General features: G+C 38.1%; 2 protein-coding genes across 11 annotated transcripts in view; one reads left to right on the forward strand and one right to left on the reverse strand.

The window, feature by feature from the left end:
- Positions 1–14,309, forward strand: part of SEPTIN11 (septin 11) — a 206,535-nt gene that overhangs the window by 7,561 nt on the left and 184,665 nt on the right. The window lies entirely within an intron of this gene.
- On the reverse strand, positions 1,663–2,036 carry LOC101124818 (thioredoxin-like). Its single transcript, XM_055384555.2, has one exon. The coding sequence runs from the start codon at positions 2,034–2,036 to the stop codon at positions 1,722–1,724; it is 315 nt and encodes a 104-aa protein (XP_055240530.1). The 3' UTR covers positions 1,663–1,721.

The following is a 14,309-nucleotide window of genomic DNA, read 5'->3' on the forward strand; positions in this document are numbered from 1 at the left end:
GTAACCTTCTGAAAGGCCTTCTGTGCTGCTCTCTGATGACCTCAGCTGTGGAAGTGTACTCTCTGGGAAATGGTTCTGAGGCCATTAGGGCTTCCAGCTGCTTGACAGAATGATTTCCCTTGGGCCCTCGGCCCTTTGGACCTTTCCCAGCCATATGTCCCTAAATGCAGATGAATCAGGTGGCACCCTTCTTTCCCTTGCTCTGTTTTTCTCTCTACTGAGAGGCCATAGTGTATAGCATTTGGGTGAAAAATGTGGGCTCTGGAACCAGGTTGCTCCGGTTCTAGAGTATCAGTTTTACCATATAACAAGCTTTGTGTCCTTAGGCAAGTTACTTCCCTCATCTGTAAAACACTAACAGTACTTCCCTCAAAGAGTTACAGATTAAGCCAGTTAGTACACACACAGTGCTTACACTGCTGCCTGGAACATTCATCCTCAATAAAAGTTGGTTATCTCAGGAAAATGGTGCTGAAATAGTAATGGCTTTATACTGAAGACTGGGCTCAAACCAGAACTGCCACCCCACCCCACCCCAGTGGGAACTGAGCAATTGCCCCTTCTCTTGCACACCTGAACCACACAGGCTTCCCATTTTCTAATCATAGCACACCTTAGAGGCACGGATCAAGCATACCCTCCATGAAGCCTCCACCCATGAATCACCAAAATTTTGGTGATTTTTATTTATTTGAATTGCTGGCAACACTTATGTGTCATCCACATAGTGCTCTGGAGTCCCCACCCCACCTTTCCTTAAGTTACCTTTTTTAAAAAAAGTGACTGTCAAATATAATTGTGAACATAAAAACACAAAACAAAAAAACCTTATTACCTACCATAAGCAATATGTTCTACTAGCCCTTGACCACATTCTTGCATTCTTAGTCTAGATAGCCAGACTTAAGGGAAAGGACTATATGTCCTGTACCCCCCACCAATAAACATTTGACTCAATAAGTGAAAATTCACCCTTCAGATAAATTGGATAAGACATATTGTCTAAGACGTGTGCCTACCTGGCTGTTGCTGTGTGAACCCCCGGTAGGTGTAGACCTCGCAACTCCACTTTCTGCCCCAGGCTTCTCTGCCATCGCCACCTGGGTTCTGCTTAGCTATTCTGACCTTTGTGCACTTCTGGACATCCAAAGGAGTTGCCATCCCAGGGGGCAACCCCCTTGAGATGGTGGATCTACATGGCTCCTCAATTGACCTGGCTCCTTAGAAGTTCCCCTCTGGGCCCCAGCCTCAGCCCTCAGAGGTGATTACTCTACAGTCCCCTTAGGGTGGCCTTCCCTCTTCCCCTGTTTCACTTTTCCCTGTCCCCCATTCTGTTCCCCTGGGTCACTTCCCAGGACTCACATGCATGCAAGTCCCTGTCTCAAGTCCTTGTATTTTGGGGAAACCTAGATGAAAACACCTTGTTTACTAGTGTGGGGCTCGTCTTTTCCTTATACAAATAACGGAGTATGAATGTTAATTTTGTAATATACTAAGCTACTTTGGATGTTTTAAAAAATACTCAGAACAAACTGACTTTTTACCAGGTTTTCACTACTATTTGTAAGACGAGGCTTTTTTTGTTGTTGTTGTTAGAATTCATGTTTTATTGTCACCCAGATGGCAATTAGGTTTATAATCTTCATACTTTATATTTTTTGTAAATTAAAAAAATTAAGTTTTAAATAGTCAATGGCTGGTTATGTTTTCAGAAAACATGATTAGACTAATTCATTGATGGTGGCTTCAAGCTTTTCCTTATTGGCCCCAGAAAATTCACCCACCTTTTGTCCCTTCTTAAAAAACTGGAATGTTGGCATGCATTTGACTTCATACTCTAAAGCAACATCCTGATAGTCATCCACATCTACTTCAAGGAATACCATGTTGGAATACTTTTCAGAGAGGGAATGAAAGAAAGACTTGATCATTTTGCAAGGCCCACACCATGTGGCTGAGAAGTCAACTACAAGTTTATTGCCTGCGGTGTCCAAGGCTTCCTGAAAAGCAACCTTGCTCTTGATCTGTTTTACCATTCTTGGCTGCTGGGGTCTGATGAGCAACTGTAACGACCGATGGAAACGGATCCAAAGCACTGGACTGAGCTTGGACAAGACAAGGTTTTTTTTTTTTTTTTTTTTAAATAATAATAATTATTATTTTTAATGGATACAGGGTCTTGCTATGTTGCTCAGGTTTGTCTCAAACCCCTGGCCTCAAGTGATCCTCCTGTCTAGGCCTCCCAAAATGCTGAGGTTACAGTTATGAGCCACGGGCACATGGCCAGATTAAAAAAGTAGACTCAAAAAAAAAAATTTGTATCGCATCACCTAGACTTTTCTATAATTTTCATTTCTGATTCTTTGGGATGGAACTCGTAATCTCTCAGGGTGGCACTACTTGCTTTTGAATCTATAGTGCCTATTTTGTTCTGTAATGGGTTTAATTTACCCATTTCAAGTCAATTGCATTTTTATATTCTAGGATCTAGATCCAGAGTGAATGGGGGAAATTATGGTTTTGATACATGAACTATGAACTTAGGACAAAGCTTAAAACTCTTTTGAAAAAAAAAATCAGAAAGTTTTGGGCTTATATTGTCTGCATAAATTGGAAAAATGGGGTAATAAGAAACAACTTTAATTAGCTAACATTGAACAGTTTTAAGGATGGGGATTAATGTAGTATTTCCCTAAGAGTGTTTATTTTATTTTATTTTGAATTTTTTATTTTTGTGGGTACATAGTAGGTATATATATTTATGGGTTACATTAGGTATTTTGATGCAGGCATGCAATGTGTAATAATCACATCAGGGTAAATGGGGTGTCCATCACCTCAAGCATTTATCCTTTGTGTTTCCAACAATCTAATTGTACTCTTTTAGTTATTTTTAAATGTACCCCAAGAGTTTTTAAGAGAATTGTTCAAATGATCACTGCACTTCGTGTAAGCCATTCTCAGAGGCAGTTTCTGAGAATGTCATGGAAACTACGTAAACCAAGCTGATTCACTTTTAGATTCTCCTCACGTTCGTCACCTTTGCTCTCATTCTTTGAGGTGTTTGGTTTGACTTACGTGGGTAGGCAGTCTAAGACTAGTACTTTGGCCTGATAATTTGATTGTTTGTTACATGCCTCTTTGTTTTCAAAGCCTTTTCCAATCCTTAGTCAACCTCTTAACCACTGGGAATGTTGGATTGTCTGAAGTTGAAGCACAGTTTTCTCTCTGAGCTCTCTAAAGAAGTCTTTTAGTTGTTGATAATCAAATTTGCTCCTTCAGAAACTAAAATTCCAAGGTATTTTATGAACTTAAGGCAGATAAGATGAGGTCTCAGGTATCAAAATCACTAATAATTAATTTGCTGCCACTAGCTGCTGCTCCAAAGCTGACATTTAAGCTATGTGAAGAGGACCAAGTCTAAACTGGATTTTATAACCCAGTCAAAGCTGGGGGTGATGAAGACTCTCATTGACTTTATGTAATGGAGATTTATATAGGGATATTGGAGAGTTGGGGATACTGCTGAATATTTCTAAATCTCCTCTTTCTTGAAAAACTTATGCTTTTATTCCTCAGTGGCTTTTCCTATTTCCTGTTCATTAAGTCAACAAATATTGAGCCCCAGCTAACACCATGCATGAGTGACGATGTCAAAACCATATCCTTCTACTCCCCCACCAAACCAAAATTTGTCTTTGGAAAATGGATCTCTTTGTCACTAAGGTTCAAAATTTTGGAATAAGGTTTGAATTCAGGGGCGAGTTATCAGGATGTGTTTTGTCGTTCCAACCTCCTGTCTCAAGTCATTCATGACTGTGCAGCATCAACCAGTCAGATATTTGAGGACCTTCTGTGTTTCTTGTCCTGTGCTCCATGTTGTTGGAAAGCCTACAAAGTAGCTGGGGAGAAGAGGCTAAGACTCAGATAATGCTCAACCTCCATGACTGGGAGGATCTTGTCAGGCTCTTTTAACTAGTATTCAGCCCAACACTTTTTCTTAGTAAACATGAGGAACTTGGCTTAGCATTCAGAAATAATAAGGCCCATTTTATTTCCCTTCTCTTTACCTTTTATAATGTAATTCGAGGACCCTTGAAAGGTAACCTCCAGCTTTTTTTCTTCCCAGGCTATCTTTCGAAATTTATTTTTTTAGTTTAAGGCAAGGATAAAAAGGGCACACCAAAGGGAACTGGGAAGTTTTATTAGAATCTGGATGGAATGTCTTCAGGCTCACTGACAGATTAATTTGTGCCCTATTTCCGCTACAAAACATTCTGACTGCCTGCACCATTCCACATGCTTTTGACTGGTAGACTAGTACAGATGCTCCTCAGCTTGCCGTGGGGTTATGTCCTGATAACCACATTATATTGAAAATATCTAAGTTTAAAATGCATTTAATACACCTCGCCTACTGAACATCAGAGCTTAGCCTAGCCTACCTTAAATATGCTTAGAACACTTACATTAGCCTGCGGTTGTGCAAAATCATCTAACACAAGCCTGTTTTATAATAAAGTGTTGACTATCTCAGGTAATTTACCAAATACTGTATGGAAAGTGAAAAATAGAATGGTTGTATAGGCATTTGAAGTATGGTTTTTACTGAATGCGTATCACTTTTGTACCATTGGAAAATCAAAATCGCAAGTTGAACCATTGTAAGTGGGGACTGTCCGTGTTCTGTTTTAGAGCTGCACATGCATTTCTGCACCTGCCAACAGAGTTTTATGCTTACTGGGTCAGTAGTTTGTTTTCAAACCTACTTACACTAGTTGTAATCATCATCATTGCCTAATTTAACGTTTTGTGAATCTATGAAATATAAGTGCAAAAATTGAATTGCTTCTAAATGAGATGCTTTGGAAAGTTTTAGTAAAGGTAAAAAATTTTGCTGAAATAAAACTGCCGTGAATTAAATATACATAAGATAATTGCAAAAAGTTGGAGACAAAAATTGTAAGAATCTAAAAAGAGCCTGTATTCAGATTGCATTGAAAACACTTTTAAGTTCTGTCTCCACATTAAATAAACAAACTGGAAATTATAGATGATGCCTGTGGGTTTGTGCTGGAAAGACACCCTTATTGATATTCCTCTGACCTATTATGATGAAAAAGCCTTGGCCTTTTGTCAAAAAATTGTGAATGAATGTATGTTTAGATGTTTTAAGGTGAATTTAAATGTTTTGGCTATAACTAGCATTTTAAAAATCTCAATCTTTAAATGCCTTTTAAGATAAAATGTCCAGTTCCTGCTTCTAATAGTCTTAGCTTAAGGGACTTGTACTTAACAAAACATTTCCATATTCTAACACACGTACCCCCTGGTTTAGGATCATTGTGTGTATGGAATTATCCCCACATGGGGAAATGGGAAAAAAGGCTGAGAATTACTGGTTTGTCCTGGGTTGAGTACACATGTCTCACTTGGCATTACCTATATTTAATTCCTTTCACACCCTGACGTAACTGGTTATCAGTTTTTCTGTGTTTGTTTTTTTCCTGATACTAGCTTTAGAGATAAAAGGACATTGGAAATACTGCCTGTTTAATCAGTTTCTCTTATGTTAGTCCAGAATAAGGGGAAATATGATTTTGGAAGCAAAATAATCTCATTTGGAAAGGCAAAGTTATTTTAGTGATCTTTTAGTGTATTTCTTTAAGGTATACACACAGTCACACACACACAAACACACACTCACATACCCCACATGGCATAATGGATAACTTAAAGATGTACTCAATCTGTCCGGGAAGGAGAAATTCTCTCATTATATGTAGATAAAAGCTGGGACCACTTAGTTCCTGGATTTTTGCATTCATTCAAGTGACTTGGCTTTTTGGCCCAAGTGGTGCATTCCAGCTATCCTTTGCTAATCTTACATTAGCAATTTGATTTAATTTTTAATCCCAACCATGGAAAAATTATGTGTTAAAAAAGCAAGTAGAAAGTTGTTTTTCTATTCCAATAAAGAGAGTGGGAGGAGAAAACTTAACAAATTTGAAGTTGAAATGTGTGATTTCTTAAACTAGAGTCATTTCAGAGATTTTTTGGTCTTTAAATATACTTCTGGAATGTTTTCACTTGCACATTGGCTTTGCCACTAAACCCGTTGCACACACTGCAGTGGTTTCCTAATTGAAATTGTGCAATTCCACATAATTTTCCTGTGATTACATTTCAGTGGGTAAAAGTTGATCTTCACAACAACTTTGTGAGGTGGGTTGGTTGGGTATTATTCTTCACCCAACACCTTCACCTCCTTTTTGATTGATCACGACTCAGACTTGCCCAAGGTAAACAGTGATGATCTTAAGGCCAAGTCTTCTGACTGTTGTTTACACCTTCTTCTACTATGTAGAGATACCACCCTAGGCTGCAGAACACTGTTGTCAGTTTGGAACTTCCATGATGATGGAAAATGTTCCACTATTGCATAGTTGCCATCACAGTCGTCAAATATGGCTTTTAAACACTTGAAATGTGGCTGGGATAGCTGTACAACTAAAATTTTTATTTTGTTTAATTTTAATTAATTTACACTTAAACAGCCACATGTGGCAAGTGGCTACCATACTGTATAGTGCAGCTTAGGAATGTAGTCTAGAAGTATTTATAGTCTGATCTTTCTCTTTTTTCCAAGAAAAACTTTATTTATTTATTTATTTTTTATTATACTTTAAGTTCTGGGGTACATGTGCACAACGTGCAGGTTTGTTACATATGTACACATGTGCCATGTTAGTGTGCTGCACCCATTAACTTGTCATTTACATTAGGTATATCTCCTAATGCTATCCCTCTCCCCTCCCCCCCACCCCACAACAGGCCCCAGTGTGTGATGTTCCCCTTCCTGTGTCCAAGTGTTCTCATTGTTCAGTTCCCACCTATGAGTGAGAACATGCGGTGTTTGGTTTTTTGTCCTTGTGGTAGTTTGCTGCGAATGATGGTTTCCAGCTTCATCCATGTCCCTACAAAGGACATGAACTCATCCTTTTTTATGGCTGCATAGTATTCCATGGTGTATATGTGCCACATTAAGAAAAACTTTTTTTAATTAACAAAAATTCCAAACATACACAAGAGTAGAGAAAATAGTATAATGAACCCTTCCGTCCCATCACCTAGCCCAGTCATCAATTCTTGGCCAATCATTTTTTTTTTTTTTTTTTTTTTTGCATCTCCCCCTCCCATTTAAATTCATGGCCAATCTTGTATCATCTATTTACCATTCTTTTTAGCCTCCTCGCTCCCTTCTCTAACCTCTTCCCTCACCTCTCCCCAAATTATTTTGAAGCAAATAACAGGCACTGTTTGATCTCATTTTGTTTTAAGAGCCAAGCTGTGACCTGGGGAAGGAGGAGCAGTGAAAGGGATCAAGGAGAGATACTCGAGGATCTTCAAACATATCTGTGATTTAAAAAGAAAGGATGAAGTATATGGATGGTAAAAGTTATGGTTTAACAAAGATAGGTCATGAGTATTCAGATACGTGATACTCTGTATGCTTGAGCTATTTCATCACCATCATCATCATCAAAAAGCCAAGTTGGAACTCAGATGGAAGTTACTGTGCCAGGCCTCGCTTACCTGTGCTTATCTTGAACTTTGGATTCATGCATAATTTAAAACACTTAAACATTATTTCTGTGCAATATTTATCATTGAGCTTTATTGAATACCAGCAGTGCTGTAGAGTCATGGGACCTTTAAAAGGTCAAGAGGAAGCTGAGGATCATTTTAGTCTAGTCTCCTCAGAAAGCTTAGCTCCTGAGAGAAGTAGCTTGATTTGAGCTCATATCAAGTGGCCTAGTGCTTCCTGTCATTTACCACACTTGCCAGAACGACTGATTCACTGAGTTAAAACTTGGCATTGCTAAGTCATTCTTACCTAGCTTTTAGAATGACAGATTCTTATGACCTCTTTGAGAGCAGAGATATGCCTAAGTCTGCTTGCTTGGCATTGTAAATACTCTTGTTAGAGAGAAATGTTTTCGTCATTAATAGTATAAAAGAGTCATTTATCAGGCCACACATGGTGGCTCACGCCTGTAATCCCAGCACTTTGGGAGACCAAGGCAGGCGGATCACCTGAGGTCAGGAGTTCGAGACCAGCCTGGCCAACATGGTGAAACCCCATCTCTACTAAAAATACAAAAATTAGCCAGGCGTGGTGGCGTGCACCTGTAGTCCAGGCTACTTGGGAGGCTGAGGATGGAGAATCGCTTGAACCTGGGAGGCAGAGGCTGCAGTGAGCTGAGATTGTGCCACTGCACTCCAGCCTGGGCAACAGAGCCAGACTCCATCTCAAAAAAAAAAAAAAAAGGAGTCATTTATCAAATTTTGTCTTTTGGGCTTAGAATTTATGCCTATTACTGGTGGTATAATATTATGTATTATTGCCTATATAATACATATTATATATAATTTATTATAGGAAATACTTATTTTCATATTTCTATTTCTAAAAGAAACTTGTGTAGCAAGCACATTTTAGTCATATGAACAGACACATTGAAGGAAATAATGCTTGCACCAGTGATATTTAAAAGTGCAGTTTTCCTCACAACATAAAGCAAGAATTGTTGCTATGCTTTTATAGTTTAATTTAGGAGCCAATAGTGATTTTCTCTCATGACAGAGTGCAGAATATGTATATTCTAAATTTGGAACCCTATACACGGGATCTTAGGATTTAAAGGGAATGGTTTTGTGATGGTAAAAGGATCTTGTATCATCGGAAATGCTCTCAGGGCTTGGCTCAGCTGTCTATTGATGGAAAAAGATAATGTGCTTTAGAAAAAGAGCTATATTGAAATTTTCACCAACTTTCTGATGGACAACTGCAAGCTTTCAGCTATAAGAGGCTGCCATTTCTTTTACATGGTTTTGTCTCCAGCAGAGTCTGCCCTTTGTGTTCCCTTAGGCTTTGTTAACTATGTTCCTGGGAGAGAAGGAAAGTCTGTGTTTCATCTCATCATCTGTGTTGCAGTTTAGTCCAGTTTGCTTTATTCCATGGTGAGTGGAGAGAGTAAGTAGTTGGGTGGCGCCCTACATTTTAATGTTACCACAACTCAAGATTTATGCTAGTTTTGCAAAGAATTCTCTCATGAAATGAGTTTTATCTCCACTTGACAAGAGACAATTGAATCCACAGTAGGGCTAAGAAGAAGATTTAGGAAGATATTTGGTCAAATTAGTTATCCTGTGCTTTTTATGCAGGATAGAGACAGGAAACTGTTAAGGCTTGTAAAATGACTATGACCTGATTAGGCAAATATAGCAACTATTTTCAGCAAAGAAGCCACAAGATGAGTATAGCTGACTTTTTTTTTTTTTTAATGTATAAAGTTTGGAGATTTTCCAGTGATTTTCTAATAGACCAAATTTAAATCTAACAATAATACATCTTGAAAAAAATTAAAAATTTATGTAATCAGCCAGGCATGGTGGCTCACACCTGTAATTCCCAGCACTTTGGGAGGCCGAGGAAGATAGATCTCTTGAGCCCAGGAGTTTGAGACCAGCCCCGGCAACATGGTGAAACCCCATTTCTCAGAAAAAATACAAGAATTAGCTGGGAGGTGGTGGCGCTCACCTGTTGTCCCAGCTACTCCGGTGGCTGAGGTGGGAGGATCGCTTGAGTCTGGGAGTTTCAGGCTGCAGTGAGCTGAGATTGTGCCACTGTACTCCAGCCTGGGAGACAGAGGGAGCCCCTGTCTCAAAAAAAATTAAGTAGTCTAGATCTCAGTTAATGCTTATGCTTTATTGTAGTTAGAAAAGTGCTTAACCTGGCCTGTAATCCCAGCACTTTGGGAGGCCGAGATGGGCAGATCACTTGAGGTCAGGATTTTGAGACCAGCCTGGCCAACATGGCAAAACCACGTCTCTACTAAAAATACAAAAATTAGCCAGGTGTGGTGGCTCACACCTGTAATCCCAGCTACTTGGGAGGCTGAGGCACGAGAATTGCTTGAGTCCAGGAGGCAGAGGTTTCAGTGAGCCAAGATCATGCCCCTTTACTGCAGCCTGGGTGACAGAGTGAGACTCCATCACAAAAAAGAAAAGAAAAAGTGCTTAACCTGATGTAGCTATAACATTAATAAGAAATAGAAATTTATCTAACTTTCTCTTTAGTTAATGGCCAGTGGTTTATACACAGTTTTGGTTAAGCTTCAATTAGGTTCCGTGTTGAATTATTGATGGCATGGCAAGATGATAGTAAGGGAGGCAAATGTGTAAGCCATCTATGAATGAGCTTCATTATTTAGCTCATTTATTTGAGGGAGAAAAAGTACCAAAAAGGCAACCCACATTCTTCAGTTAAACTGCTGGAAAAACACATGCCACCTCTTGGCTCTGACTAGGAAATGGGGGCCTGATGGTGCCATAGTCTTCAGTTTTTCAAAGGAAGAGATGGACATTTGGAATTTGATGTGAAATTTCCACATCTGACAATGTTGGCAACTAAATGTTTTAAAAATACTGTGTGGGTCACATAAACACATTTGCTGGTTGAGTCTGCCAATTTGCAATCTGATTTCCATTGGAAATAAATTTATTTGTTTTTCTTGTATTTGAATAAAGGAACCGTTAATAGTTTTTTTTTTTTGGTATGCCTTTTAGAATGATTTAACATTTGAACAATTTAAGCTTTTTGTGTGTGCAGAAAATTTGCCTGCTTTTAAAATACAAGTGAAGCAAGTGCTTGAACTCTGATATTAAAACATATAGATTGGTTGAGGACAACATCAAAATTTTTTAATTGTTTCTGTAACAGGATTTCTCCAATACAGGCCCGGCCATAAGAGAGCAAATTTGGAGAACCAAAAGTTGATGTATGGTGTGAGCAGGCCCACAGCTGAGGGAGTGGGAGGAATTCTAGAGTGTGTGGTAGCCAAGCAAATGTGGCTCCGCAAAAACATATGCTATATATAGTGAATGGGGTTGGATTTTCTATTTTTGGTTGAGTTCCAATGACAGTTAATGGCTGTTCCTATAGGCCATGAAATTATTTATGAATTCAGCAGTGGGACGATATAAAATGCAAGTTGATATAGGTAGAATAAAATCTGTTACCAAATTTCAATAAATTATTAGTGCTAGAGGCAGAAGGGCCTTCAAAGGTCACCTAATAAAGGACCTTCCTTTAAGATGAGGAAACTGAGGCCTGGGGAATTGAGGCTTAAATTTCCCATTAATCCTTATTGAGGCCTAAGGACTTAAGTTGAGGCTTAAATTTCCTGTTAATCCTTCCCTCTACAGCTGAAACCCAGCATCTTCCCTTCTTTTCGGTCTTCCTGCCTATACAAAAATGCATCTTCTAGGAACTATTAGTGACAATTAGAGTCTTAGAAAAACAAAAAAGGCAGATGTTTTGTAAGCAGACTATTTAGAAAACATCTTTCTAAAAGGTTGATTTAGGCTCTCTTTCTAATTATTGGAACATTTTTATTGATAAAATTTCTGTTGTTTTTGTTATGAGTTTTGAGACTCTTCTTTTCTGAAGGCTGCTCTTTCATAACCTTTTTAAGAAGCAAAAAGCCAGTGAGATCATTAACAGTAAAAGAAAAAGATGTGGCAAAATTGCTCTTGATTTTACAGAATGTCCTAGTAGTGGGTTGAACCACATGAAAGTTGATATCCAGCCATTTCTCAACTACAAAAATAGTAGCTTCATATGATTCAAGATGGTAGCTTGAGCAAAATGGTAATAAGGAGTATTGATGTATCTTCCTATTCTTAAAGAAATCCGTGGCATTTTACATGGTCATTGAACACTCCACCCCTCTCAATTTATTCTACTCAAACACTGTTATGCTGGAGCATTTTTATTGAGAAATGTGGAGTTGGAAGTTAAAGGTTCCATGTGTACATGTGGAATAGTCTTCTTCCCACATGTTATGTTTGGCTTGAAACATAGTCTTCTTGCCTTGAAGAAAAGATTCCCTAGCTAAAGTCAGATGCTGGATTTGTCTCTAATTTTTCAGGCCAACAGAAGCAAGTGGCAGCGGGAGCTCTTTTCATGCTCAGTCTTGGTCATGAGCACAATAGTTTCATATGTAGTTCTTAATATTACAACTTGCATTGAGGATCTGGGACTCTTGAACACATCGTCTTGTTGTAATCGTATCCTAATTCTGATTTGGGAGACAGGGTGAATGAGCCTCCAGAGACCAGTATTGAACTTTAGACCTCTTCTTCTGCTGGTTTTCTAAATCGAATCCACTGAATATTTGTTTGGCCAAACAAATTTTTAAAATAAGTGGCATTTTAGCATTTTGGAGATTACAAAAAAAGTACAAAATATGAGACATTTGAACTTCACTTTGAAAGTTACAGAGAAATTTGAGAAAATGTTGGGAACTCTGAATCATATTTCAGGCCCCTAACTAAATAAAATAAATCTTTGACTCTGGGCATCAAGGGAATTAATAAATGTATCCATGCGAATTTTTCTTAAGAAATTAGAAAAGAGAAGTCCATACACAATCCAGTCGATAGGAGTAGGGTAAACTCTACCAACTTCATGGTTCATAAAGATTAGAGTGTATCACAGCTGAATAAACACAACCAAGGAGGCATCACAAACAGCAACATAGTAATGGGATTTTTCTCTACTACTTTAAACCAGAGGGTTAGTTAAAAATTCACTTCTGACATTTCTAGCCCTTTTCTGACTATTAGTTAAAAATTCAGATACTTTACGCCAGTTCTTAAAAAGCATTTCATAATACTTTTGTATGAACTGTAGAACTAAAGGGCCCTTTTCTTGGGGTTTCCAAAAGAAAAAAGGTATTGGAGAGACTAAATCTATTTTTTCTCTCTTATTTCTGCAAAAATGCCCTTCCATACTTCTGTTCCCTTTACAATAAATAACAGCTCAACTCCCAGCATGACATGCATGCCCTTCCGAGACTTCATGCCTGTCTTCCTACAATCTCCATTAGGCTACCTGCTGGGCCCTGTGTGTGTCCCCTTCGCTTACCTCTGCTTTTGCATTTCACCTAAATGCCTTTCTCTTTGGCCTGTTTCCAGTCTCTCTATCTAGTCATCCTTCAGGACTCTCAACCAGGCAGAGTTAGGAGGACTAGTTTTCTGAATTCCCATTTTTCTTAGGCTTCTCTAATCAGCAGATACCGTGTTGTACCATAATAGTTTTCACGCCTTATTAATTTTTGTATCTTAAACACAGCATAGAGTAGTGGCTAGCACAAAGGAGTTATTCAGTAAATGCTTCAAAAGTAATTGTGCAGTTACAGGCTCAGGTCTCTTGCTATGTAGAGCGACTTAGTCAGAAAACATTACTGTGGCAAAACATCCTAAAAGGAGATTGCAGAACAAAGAATTTAACAATCTGCTAAATTTTCTCCAGGAATTCTTACAGTTATCAGTATTTAGTGGTTGAGCATCTGACAACAGGAAGCTTTGAAGGGCTGAGAAAGACATGCAATGAATTGGCTTAAGATTTTAATTTTCATTTCACCTGTTTTCTAGTCTCAGTCCAATTTTTCTCAGCCCTGGATTGCTCAGACCATACTAGTTGGATTGGACAGAGTGTAATATAATTTACTCCTATCAATCAGAAAATACTACAGTGACTGGTGAGGCAGCCTTAGCAAATGATATAGGTATTTCTCTTTGATGCTGTATTCAGGGCCTTCCCCTGGGCTTTTCTTAGTAATTGAAATTATGTGTATAGGATTGACTCCTGAAGCTGTTTTTTATGGAAATTAGTGGGCATCTTTCAGTATTTTCATTTTCATTGCTTATTTGCTTCCAGAAAATACCAACATGCTTGATGAAAGTTCTAGAAATAATGTGAGAGGTGATTATTCATTAGATATCTTTGTCCTGTGGAAGTTGGGAAACAGGATTCATTGGAACAATAAGTATTTACATTTTAAAAGTTTATATATGATATCTGTATGTATATCTTATATAAACATACATAAATATCTAGCAGAATTGATGTTGAATTAATAGAGAACAACATTTTAAATATTTTCTACTGTGGAATTGTTTAATGTGGGAAAGACTATACAAGGTGCTTCATAGTTTCAATATAGTTCCAATCAGTTGAAACCATTAAAAACCTATGATACATTAATATATCAAACCTATGAGATGTTAATATTATATGCATTTTGCAAGTAAAGATAGAGGCTCAGAAGTAACTTTCCCCAAAGTCATTCCCCTAAAATATGGCAGAGCTGGAGTCTTTACTTCTGACTCCCAGCCAGTGTTTATCACACTATTCCATGCTGCTTTTTTTTTATATTAATTATGGAGAGGTTTTTTTT

Source organism: Gorilla gorilla, chromosome 3 (genome assembly GCF_029281585.2).
Source record: "Gorilla gorilla gorilla isolate KB3781 chromosome 3, NHGRI_mGorGor1-v2.1_pri, whole genome shotgun sequence".
In the NCBI taxonomy this organism is placed as follows: Eukaryota; Metazoa; Chordata; class Mammalia; order Primates; family Hominidae; genus Gorilla; species Gorilla gorilla.

Bases quoted from the DNA above. Each gene is read 5' to 3' on its own strand.
- LOC101124818 (XM_055384555.2), bottom strand. From the start codon at position 2,036: ATGGTAAAACAGATCAAGAGCAAGGTTGCTTTTCAGGAAGCCTTGGAC.